Source organism: Moschus berezovskii, chromosome 11 (assembly GCF_049115385.1).
Source record: "Moschus berezovskii isolate FMDL1 chromosome 11, NW_MosBer_1.0, whole genome shotgun sequence".
NCBI lineage: Eukaryota > Metazoa > Chordata > Mammalia > Artiodactyla > Moschidae > Moschus > Moschus berezovskii.
Genome location: NC_142470.1, coordinates 5,644,756 through 5,656,458, shown reverse-complemented (window position 1 = coordinate 5,656,458; position 11,703 = coordinate 5,644,756). Strand labels below are relative to the sequence as shown.

At 57.4% G+C, this 11,703-nt stretch overlaps 1 protein-coding gene across 1 annotated transcript in view; it reads left to right on the top strand.

The window, feature by feature from the left end:
* The first annotated feature begins 9,299 nt into the window (after nucleotides 1–9,299).
* Nucleotides 9,300–11,703, top strand: part of LAMC3 (laminin subunit gamma 3) — a 70,660-nt gene continuing 68,256 nt past the window's right edge. Inside the window, exon 1 of the mRNA XM_055400297.2 lies at nucleotides 9,300–9,727. Coding sequence (XP_055256272.2) covers nucleotides 9,352–9,727 — 376 coding nt within the window. The 5' untranslated portion in view covers nucleotides 9,300–9,351. The remainder of the gene's footprint in view (nucleotides 9,728–11,703) is intronic.

The window sequence follows — 11,703 nt, the reverse complement described above, 5'->3', positions numbered from 1 at the left end:
GGAAGCGGGCGGACCTCAACCCTGCCCTCAGCCAGCCCTGCTCTGGGGTTGACAGAGGGCTCTGTGGCCGGGCACCTGCCCTTTGCTGAGGACACAGTTTGGAGAGACCTGAGGCTTCAAGGCCGCCGTCCGCAGCTGTCTGTAGCCCCATCGCACACGGACTCCCAGACCCCGCGATCTCAGGAGCCTGTGGTGAGCGCCCCTCCCTGGGCCCCTTGGGGACGGTCCTCCAGAGGCCTGAGGCTGGGTGCCCCCTCCCTCTGCATCTCCCCAGCCCAGAGCCCCGCACGCCCCCCAGCCCGGCCAGGCCACGGGCTCTATGACAACCCAGCCTGAACCCTCAGGCTCTGGGGCCACACCCCTCCCCCCCTTCCCCCCAATCGGTTCCAGCCTCTCTTCCTCCAGCTCCCACGGGCAGGGCCTGCCGGCTGGATGCCTCATCTCATGGCTCCACAGCCTTCAGCTGGGGTGTGCTCACCCCACCTCCGGTCCTGCCAGGCATGCACACATACCACAGTTACACACACGCACACACACAGGTGCCCATAGCCCACACCCATATGCAAAATACACACCCATGCATGCAGGCACACACATGCACACACACACACTGCACACGCGTGCACGTACCCCACAGTGGTCACATGCACACACACACCACACACACCCCCATGCATGCACGCACACGCACACACCCCACATGTGCTCATATCTCACACTGATCACATGCATGCACGCCGCATGCTCACGTGACACTCACAGCTCATGCACGCACACACACGTATCCCAATGAAAGCCTGACAGCGCCAGCACATCCCCGACACAGCAGTGTGGGAGAAGCAATTTGCGGGAGAATCGCCACTGAAGAGAAATTTCCCTGCCGGGGGCGGGACAGGCCACTGACCTCAGCCGGGAAGGAAGGGGTGGGGGCGGGGAGGGTGTGCCAGCGGTGGGAGCAGTGTGTGTGCACGTGCCCTGTAACCCGGGCAGAGCACCCCGGATGCTCTCGGAGGGAGTTCTAACCTGACATGGATGCTGCAGGCTCTCCTTTGGGTGGTTTGTCCTGGAACTTGGGGGACGTGGAAGAAGGGCAGGATGGAGAGGCTGCTAGAAAGTCTGAGAGAACTGAGTTCAAACCCCACCTGACCACCACCCCGCCCCACCCCCAGCCAAATAACTCTGGGTGAGTTACTTTGCTCCCTGAGCCTCAGTCTTTCCATCTGAAGCATGGGTCGATATTGCTTCCTGGTAGGATCCCGTGAGGAGGAGCCTGATGATTGATGTGATGAGGGTGAGGGTTCACCCCTCCAAGGCTGCAGCATATGGGGGCCTCTAACCCCCCAGTCCCCAAGGCTACCACCACCTGTGGGACCACAATCTGCCTTCCCCCCGTCCTCCAGGTGCCCCCCAATGGCCCACACCCTCCTAGGGGAGGCACAGACTTGGCAACCTCACCGCTTTGTTTTCTAGATGTTCCTACTCCCACCTTGGCCTTGGATTGGCCCCAGCAGGCGGCATAAATTTCCCGCAGCCCATGAGGGAGCCCCATGAAGCCAGCACCAGGAATGCTAATGCCCCCGCCTGGTCCCAGGCCGAGAATCCCAGCCTCTCCCTGACATTTGTAAAGTTCACGCTTTCAAAACAGAGTCACGTGAAGGGCGAGGTGCGCTTGTAGATCACGTTCAGGTCGCGGGTCACAGGCTGGCAAGCTCCCTCCCTGCCCTCGGCCATCACCCGCATTCACCAGCAGCCTCGCCCCCAAACCAGAACCTGGGCCTCGCTGCCAGATTACTTTGTCCCTCTCTCCTTCCCTCCCTTCCATCTGCTTCCACATACTCACTCATGCACTCCAGACTATTCACGGACCACCGAGTGGACACGCTGCCTGGGGTGCACATCAAGGACAGCAGGAAGCCACCGGACCCTTGTCCTGTGGGGCCAGCAGCCCAGTGGGAAAGAGGAACATGAAACGGTGACAGGTTAGAAGTGCCATGAAGTCAGGGGTGGAGCATCCTGAGAAAGCGACATCATCCCGAAGTCTGAGGCCCAGAGTGGGAGCAAGAGTCGGCTGGTGAGAGGAGGCAGAGACACCAGCAAGTGCAAGGTCCTGGGGTTGGAAGGGACCCGGCAAGTCTGAGGGTCTGGAAGGTGCTGGCCAATGACACAGCAGTTCTGGGGTCTCAGGATCTGAGTTCTCAGAAGCTGCCTTGACCCAAAAGGAATGTGAGCTCCTGCAGAGGTATGCAGATCTGGGGGACAGACAGGGGTCTGACTCAGGTCTGGGGGTCCCGTCCTGTTCCCAGCGGTGCTCACAACGCTGATGAAGAGTCCCTGGGGGAGCTGGAGGCTTATCTGTGCCTTCCCCTCTCTGGCCGGGTTCCGGTGCTGACTTATAATCACTCTTCCCTTGTCCTCAGCTGAAAGAAAATTGCGGAAACGCAATCACTGTTTAAGGGCAGCTGCCCTGCGGCGGGGACTGCAGGCGGGGACCAGTGTCTGCGTGTAACCGGTCACTCCACCGGGGACACCATGCCCTCATCTGCTGCTCTGTGTCCCATGGATTCATCCCACCAGTGTCCCCGTGGGGCAGAGGAAGGGGTGGGTAGCACAGTTGCCTGCCCTCAGGACGCTCCCAGTCTGCTGGGAGAGGAAGACGACAGACAGACAAGCAAGGACGAGTTGTGGGGCAGGTTAGGGAGAAAAACACCGCACCACGCAGGAGTAGGAAACTCAGGGGAAGGTCAAGGAAGGTGCGGGTCGGACTCTCCATGTGCAGACCCTGGGGAAGGGAGGGACGTGCAATCTGGGGGAACAGTGCTCCAGGCATAAGGCACAGCATGTGAAAAGCCTTAAGGCAGGAATGTGCTCTGTGTGTGTGGGAAGGAGACCCGAGCGGCTGGAGCTGAGCGGCCAGAGGGAGAGGGCAGCAGGTGCAGTGGGCGGAATGGGGAGGGGGCCACCGGATAGTGCCCCCAGTGGGAGGGTACGGGCCCTAGGACCAGGGGCAGAGGCTGTGTGAGGAGAACCCAGGGAGGAGCGTGCTAACTTCCCACGTGCCGCATTCATCCAGCACCGTCGCCATCGTTACCATCTTCATCGCCACCATCAGGGTCCACACATCCGTTCACTCACCATCCATCCATCCACTCATTCAGATGCTCTCATTCTGCACGTACTTTTCATTCACACCATCCCTTCATCATGCATCATCCTTCATTCATCCACCAGGCTTTCTGCAAGCACCCACTTTGCTGCCTCCCCAGGGGATGAGTCACAGCCCTTCTGCCTATCCTCCAGGGGCCCCTAGTCTGGCAGGGGTGGGGTGGGTGGTGCAGACAATGGAGAAAGCCCACTGAGGAGCAGCTGGGCCGTATGATCTACCCACAGGTTGGGCCCTATGTTCCGGTCTTCCTGGCTGACCCATCTCTGGGTCACTTCAGCTGTGCCTGGGCAGTGTCTGGCACAGCAGAGACGTGACTGAGTGGGCTCGGCCACGGGGTCTCCTCAGGGAGTGCCAGGCCCAAGGATTACTGCCCTGGACCCTTAGTGTCCAGAGGAAGAGGGAGGGGACCTAGGAGGGGCCAGAGGCTGGGTCTAGGGCTGGAACCTCTTACTGGGGGTGAAGGGCCGTGACCGGCCCCTTGGGAGAGGTCAGAGAAGGGAGGCTGCTCTCTGGCAGCCCCCATGTGGAGTCCAGCTCTTCAGCAGGACGTGTGAGACTGGCCCTTGCCCAACCCACCAGCTTGGCCTTTGTGCCACCCCCAACCTGTCTCTTCCCAAACTCCCAACTCCAGCCACTCTGGACTCCCTTCAGTCCCTCGGTTTTGCCTGTAAGCCTTATACATGCTATTTCCCTCTCTTGGAATGTTCATTTCCATCCCCTTTACTGGCTATCTCCTCCTCTCTGGGTCTTAGCTGAGACCTCGCCTCCTCCAGGAAGCCTTCCCTGACTTCTCCAGACCAGGGTAGGCACCTTCTCTTTATTCTCACTTCCCAAGTGCTTACTCTGATCACTCTGTGTTATCATCACCAGTCTATTATTGGGGCCCCCCAAGTGCAGAGACAATTTCACCAATGCATCATTCTGTCCCCTTTGTCCAGCCTGGGTCCTGGCATGTGGACTCAGTAATTGTCCAGCCAGTGAGTTGATGATGAGTGGACAGCCAGTTATACCTCTTTTTCAGTCCAGCCTCTGGTCCCTGTACCACCCAGAAAAGGGGGGCATCATTTACCCATCTGGGCCCCCTGGATTTAAAGGGCTATCCAGGGTTGACTCAACCCTAGACCCAGGCCCTGCTCAGGCTGGGGACAGAGAGGGGTTGAGACAGTTGCTGTACTGAGGGCTGGCATGCCCCAAGGCCAAACATGTCCCTGGGCCTGTCTGAGCTTGTTAACTCCAGGGAGAAGATGTTCACTGAGGGTGACAGCTGAGGGGCCCCTGTCAGCTCCCATCAGCATGAGCCTTCCCTCTCCACTCTGCCTCCCATCCCATCTTTCAGGTCTCCAATGTGCTGGCACCTCTTCCAAGAAGCCTCCCCTGATTGCCCAAACTAAACTTACTTCCTCGTCCTGGCCCCTTATCTATTTCCTTCGTGGCTTTTACCATGATGTCACTACCTAATTTATCACTTTGTTTCCCAGGTCACTGTCTGTCTTCCTAGTTGTCTAGGAAACCACGTGAGATTGTGAAATGCCCACTGCCTGCACCATGGCAAGCCCAGTGGCTGGCATGGGTGCAGTCTAAAGGAGTGAGTGAATGAACGAGATGAGAGCAAAGCGGAAAGTGCATTGGCTCGAGGACCAGGCACACAGGGCTTGAATCCAGGCTCTGGGGTGGACCAGTGGGGTGGTCTTGAGCAAGGACCTGCCTCCGGCTGAGCCTCGGCCCGCCTCCTGGTCTGAACTTACCTGCAGCTGGTATGCTCAGCCCAGCTGGGCCTGGTTCCCAGCACGCCTCTGCGATGGCCACCCTATCCTTGCTCAGAGGTGCAGGATGGTCACGAGAGGGGCAGAGGATGATCACAGTGTAGACAGATGGGCTTGGGCCTGACGACAGGGCCCTCGGGGGCCGGTGTAGCCCTCTAGACCCCCAGTTTTGACCTCCTGCTTGTCTGCCTGTCTGCTGAGCAAGTGAAATCTACCCACTTGACAGAAAGGAAGACTGAGGCCCAGACATGCAGATAGAGAGCACAGACTTAAGCACCTTGGAGCCAGACAGTGCATCATGAAAAATCACCTAGACCAATGCTTTTGCTGTCCCAAAGGGGAAAACAAGGTGCCCCAGAGGGACAGTGCCCACTCAAGGTACCACGATGACTCTGGGCCAGCCCCGGCTCCTTCTGAGGCTGGGGGCCAGGGCTACGCCTCCTCTACTAGTGCCCCAACTCCAACAAGGCTATGGAGCTGTCAGGTGGGATCAGCAGGGCCCTGGCTCCATCTCCCCAGGTTTAATTAACAGGCCTTTCATCTCTGTCCTGAAGGAATCTGCTCTCTCCTGTCTTCTTAATTAACATTCATTAAGCAAATCAGAACAGGGCTTGTCTCCCTCCTTTCTTTGCCTGGAAGGTTTTAACCCTTGGCAGGTGGACTGTGGGGAGGGGAGTCTGTACCTCTGCTTGCAGCTCCAAGCGGGAGGTCAGGCCTCTGAAGGGGCTCCCCAGGTCCTCAGGATAGGCAGAAACGCCCCCCCACCCCCCACCACCAGCCACACCCAGACAGCAGGGCTGCCTCCCACAACACCTCCATGCCCCCCGGATTCTTGAAGGAAACTAACATGGGTTCTGCTGCTCAAGAGACTTCCCGGGCTCCCTGCCATTGTCCTAAGACGATGAGTTAGGACACTAGGCAGACTGTGGGCCCTCAGAGCTCCAGGCTACAGGAAAACTGAGGCCACGTGCCCCCGTGGCTCCTGTGGCCCCACAAAGACCTGGGCTTCAAGTCATGTGTGTGCTCACAGGGCACAGGCCGCAGGGCACAGATCCTTTTGCTGGGATCATGGCGGCTCCTGAGTGGAGCTGACCTTCAGACTAGTCTCTCCCTCTCCTGTCACTTTTTTTTTTTTTTTTAATTTTTGGCCATCCTGCTCAGCTTGCAGGGTTTTAGTTCCCCAACCAGGGATCAAACCCGTGCCCCCTGCAGTGGAAGCACGGAGGCCCAACCACTGGGCCACCAGGGAGGTACCACTCAGCGCCTTCACTTGATGGAGGGTTGGCAGTGTGCATCTTTGGTTGCCCTTTTGTGGTTCCTAATGGTGACTCCCACAGGTCTCCTGGCTCACTTCCTGAAGCTGCAGACGTGTTTGCTGTCCCTTTAGCACGCAGATGTGAGGAGTTATCCTGAGATTTTGTGGGTGCACAGACGACCCATGTTTGGGGGCCACATTCCTAGATGGCTTCCTGGCACCTGGGAACCCCAGCCCTTCCTTGACTCCCATCCTGGGAGGAACTGACCCCAGGATGGGAAAGGCCTAGGCGAATGTCCTAAGTGAACCACGTGCCCTCTCTGGGCCTCAGTTTCCCCATATGTGTAACCAGTGCCCGTGGGGCCCAGTGACTTTATTCTGGTCCGTGGTCCACCGTCTGTGCGGGACAGCAGAGTTGGCCTTGGCCGCCAGGGGGCGAAAGAAGCCGGTCCTGTAATGTGGCCAATGTCGCCACCTGGTGGGGGATCGGCGGGGGGAACAGGACCAGCCGGACTGGGAGCGCTGGGAGGAGACCTCGTTCAGGTAGGACCGAGGTGGCCATCCAACGCAGGATGGCCCCCTGGAGAGGCGCTTCCAGGAGCTGGGCAAGGCCAGGGAGCATCCAGCTGGCGCCTCTTAAAAGAGCCATCGTCTCAAATCTGGCTCCCGTAGGATAATCCTTTGCCAGCCATGTGGTTCCTGCTCAGTCCCCAAACATTCCCTGAACTGTGTGTTCACACAATGGGGACACAAGGGTGAGGTACCCAAGGTCCCTGCCCCCACAAACACACAACCCTCAGCAGCCGCAGAGCCTCTCCAGAACAAAGCCCCAGTTCATCACCATGATGCCCGGCCTCCGACTTCATCCGACCTCTGCTCCCTGCTCCAGTCTTAGCCCCCAGGACTGGCTCCCCACCCAGAGCTACAAACACACATCAGGCTTCCCCAGCCGTTCAGCCCTCTGACCCTCTGCACATGCTGTGCCTCAGATGCCCTTTCCCCCACTCATCCGTTACCACGTAGTTTGCTTATCACCTCTTCTGGGAAACACCCTCGAGGTCCAGGCAGAACTATCTACCCTGCCCTCTTTCCATCCCCAATCCCCCAAGCACAGCCTTCTGTTATATCCTCTCACCCTGTTCATGCACATCAGGGGCTATGGTGCCTGCTGCCGCTTCATTGACTACGCCAGAGCCTTTGACTGTGTGGATCACAACAAAGTGTGGAACATTCTTCAAGAGACGGGAAGACCAGACCACCTGACCTGCCTCCTGAGAAACCTGTGTGCAGGTCAGGAAGCAACAGTTAGAACCGGACATGGAACAACAGACTGGTTCCAAATCGGGAAAGGAGTACGTCAAGGCTGTATATTGTCATCCTGCTTATTTAACTTATATGCAGAGTATATCATGAGAAACGCTGGGCTGGAAGAAGCACAAGCTGGAATCAAGATTGCAGGGAGAAATATCAATAACCTCAGATATACAGATGACACCATCCTTACGGCAGAAAGCGAAGAATTAAAAAGCCTCTTGATGAAAGCGAAAGAAGAGAGTGAAAAAGTTGGCTTAGAACTCAACATTCAGAAAACTAAGATCATGGCATCCAGTTGCATCACTTCATGGCAAATAGATGGGGAAACAACGGAAGCAGTGAGAGACTTTATTTTCTTGGCTTCAAAACCACTGCAGATGGTAACTGCAGCCATGAAATTAAAAGACCCTTGCTCCTTGGAAGACAAGCTATGACCAACCTAGACAGCATATTAAAAAGCAGAGACATTACTTTGTCAACAAAGGTCCGTCTAATCAAAGCTATGGTTTTTCCAGTGGTCCTGTATGGATGTGAGAGCTGGACTATAAAGAAGGCTGAGCGCCAAAGCATTGATGCTTTTGAACTGTGGTGCTGGAGAAGACTCTTGAGAGTCCCTTGAACTGCAGGGAGATCAAACCACCCCGTCCTAAAAGAAATCAGTCCTAAATATTCATTGGAAGGACTGATGTTGAAGCTGAAACTCCAATACTTTGGCCACAAAAGACCCTGATGCTGGGAAAGATTGAAGGAGGGAGGAGAAGGGGACGATAGAAGATGAGATGGTTGGGTGGCATCACCGACTCATCATGGACATGAGTTTGAGTAAGCTCTGGGAGTTGGTGATGAACAGGGAGGACGGCGTGCCGCAGTCCTTGGGGTCACAAAGAGTCAGACAAGACTGAGCGACTGAATCGAACTGAACTGAATGGATCCTCCGCCCACATCTACCTTCCCAGTCTCAAGCAAGAACATCTGATAGTCCTGAGCATGTTTATAAATGTATTCCTATTTTCTTTAGAGTTTTTCTGGGAAAGGCTACTAAGTTTTATCAAGTGTTTTCTCTAGCATCTATTTATATGAGCATATGGCTTTCTCTCTTGGTTTACTAATTTTAATGAATGGAGAATATAAGGGGGCATCTCCTTGGTGGGGGTGGAGGGGGGAAGGGAGGAAGGGGGGAAGGAGGGAAGGGGGTAGGGGGGTGGGGGGTTTGGGGGTAGGGTGGGTGGAGGGGGGAAGGCTTCTCTCTCAAGTGATGTTTGCGGATGAGACCAGAGATCCTTGGTCACAAATATCAGGTTAGAATCTCTGCTTTGAGAGCAGAGAAAAGCCAGCAGCAAAAGCAATTTTCAGAGTTAATGGAACCGTGCAGACGTAAGGAACCACTGTAGGATCCTGCCTAGGGTGACTTCACTGCTGGGAGGAAGCATGCAGTGGGAAAGACCAGATTTTTTAAAACCCGCAGGTCCCCTTTTATCTCAGGACTTGAAAGGCACTGAGGAGAGGTTTCCACTTCAGCAGCCATTGAAACCTTACAACCGCGGTGAAGAACCTCTATCATCAGCCATCCCATTTTACAGATGAGGACACTGAAGCTCAGAGAGCCAAGGTTCCCCCGGCAGAGCCAGGGCAAGGCAGCCGGGCACTCCCGGGCACGTCCACCAGGTGGGGGTGAGCGCCCAGAGACGGAGCGGTCGGGAGGTGGGGGTGCTGCCCGCGTCCGTCCCTCCCTCCCGCAGTGGGGCCCGCCCGCCCGGGGGAGGCGCGGTCCGCGCGCACCGGAGGAGCCGGAGCCGAGGCGGGCGCGCAGAGCCGGGCGCGCACGGCCGAGCGCAGGGTCGTCGCGGGCCCCGACCATGGGCACGGCGGCGGCGCTCCTGCTGAGCCTGGCGCTCCTGGCGCCGCGCGCGGCCGGAGCGGGCATGGGCGCGTGTTACGACGGCGCGGGGCGCCCGCAGCGCTGCCTGCCGGTGTTCGAGAACGCGGCGTTCGGCCGGCTCGCCGAGGCCTCGCACACGTGCGGCCGCCCGCCCGAGGACTTCTGCCCGCACGTGGGCGCCCAGGGCGCGGGGGTGCCGTGCCAGCGCTGCGACGCCGCCGACCCCGCACGCCACCACAACGCGTCCTACCTCACCGACTTCCACAGCCAGGACGACAGCACCTGGTGGCAGAGCCCGTCCATGGCCTTCGGGGTGCAGTACCCCACCTCTGTCAACATCACCCTCAACCTGGGTAAGCGCGCTTGGGGCTGGGCGGCACCACCGCCCCCTCGTCCCTTCTCCCACTGTCGCGGGCTGCAGGTCCCCTGGGTCAGCTATAGGATCCAGATTTGGGGGGGAGGGCGTTGCTCAGGAATGGGACCGCGAGTCCTGGCTGCTGCAGTCCATGGGGTCTCGAGGAGTCCGAGACTACTAGGTGGCTGAGCACCAAGCGCAGCAGGAATGGGACCTATGTCCCGCGCTGTCTGGAAAGATAAACCGATGGGTGTCCCTTGGGTCTGGGAGGGGTGGGAAGCCTCCTGGGAGCCCTTTACAGAGCAGTGGGTTTGGGTGCCAGAGCCGTGCCAAGATTGTCCATCCTAGACCCAGAGCTGTTCTGGGCGAGGAGGGGGTGACCCACCTAGGGTGAGCTGGTCTGCTATCTGGGGCCTGGGCTCCTCATCCTGGCTTATCTGGGTGACTTCCGGGGTTCCCTGAACCCCTGAGGTTGTGTGCCGTCCCTGGGGGTGTCCTCGGGGATGAGACCAGCCTGTTCATCAGCTGGAAAGTTATCCTCAAGGCAGGAGCCAAGTTTCACCGGGCTGCCGGGTAACTGGACCAGATGGCCTGGCCTCTCTGCTGTGTCTAAGCCTCCCTCCACCCAACCCCAGGCCAGGGCACAGGAGCCCTTGTGTGTGTGTTCAGTAGTGGCCAACTCTGCGACCCCATGGGCTGTAGCCCACCTGGCTCCTCAGTCCGTGGGATTTTTCCAGACTAGAATACTGGAGTGGGGCTGCCATTTCCTACTCCAGGCCACCTTCCCGACCCAGGCATCGAACCCATGTCTCTTGGGTCTCTTGCATTAGCAAGAGGAGTCTTTACCACTGCAGTGTCTGGGAAGCCCTTAGGTGGCAATCAGAATCCAGAGTCTGGACCAAGCCCTTCACTCCTGGCACTGCCCCCATTGCAGGGAATGGAAATAAAACCTGCCCTCCTGGCCCCCACCCCCTTATGCCCTTTCAGGGAGGGAGTGTTTCAAACCGTTCCTACTCCCTTATCTGTGGGTTCAAAATCTCCCAAAGCTTTGAGAACTCAAGAGTATTTTTATACACTCATTTTGGCTGCTAAACCTGCCCTGAGGCTATTTATAGACCTTGTTGATCCTAGAGTGAATAGTCATACGAATAGTCATACGTTTGGTTACTGAGATGTTATTTGAATATGGCTGTTGGCCCCAGACCCAGCTGGGGGTGTTAACACAGTCCATGGTAAAAGGACTGCATCATCTCTCCAAACTCTGGAAGTTCTGAATTCTACACTACATCCGGAGCCTGGATAAAGAATTACAGGAATTTATCCCTATTTTTCAGATGAGAAAATTGAGGTTCAGAGAGGTTAAGTCTTTGGCCCAAAGACATACTTTGGCCCAAAGTCTTTGGCTCAATGTTACCGGCGTCTGTATATATCCAAGAAAAGAGCATAAACTCCTTGACATGAGTTCCACCCACCGTGGAGTCTGTTCTTTCCTTGGGAGGGCTGAGAGATGGGACTGAAGCGGTGGGTGGGGAACCCTGAGCCTTCTCAGAAGAGCAGGCTGGTGCTGACTGCCACCCCAAGAAGCTCAGTTGCTCTGGGGTCTTGACGGGCCTTGACACCTCCCATTGGCCTGCCAGGCCTGCCAGGTGGGGCTTGTCGATGGAATGGGACGGCTGGGATGGGGCAGGGTCTCTATCCAGGAGGGTGACAGAAAGCCAGTGTGGGGAGAGAAGCTGGGGGATCTGGCTGGACTGGCCTGGCAGGACCCCAAGGCCACAGGAGAAGGAATCTGGGACTGGGTGGAGGCTGTGGAAGACAGTCTGTTCCGTGACAGAGGGTGTGGGATTGGCTGATGTGTGGCTTGTGTGGGTGGAGCCCGGGGCAGGCAAGGGGCTCGGGCCAGGCTCAGATGAGGCGGGAGGGGGCGGGGAGCATCGGTGAGTTTCATCTGGGGCACTTCCCGGTTATTTTCGC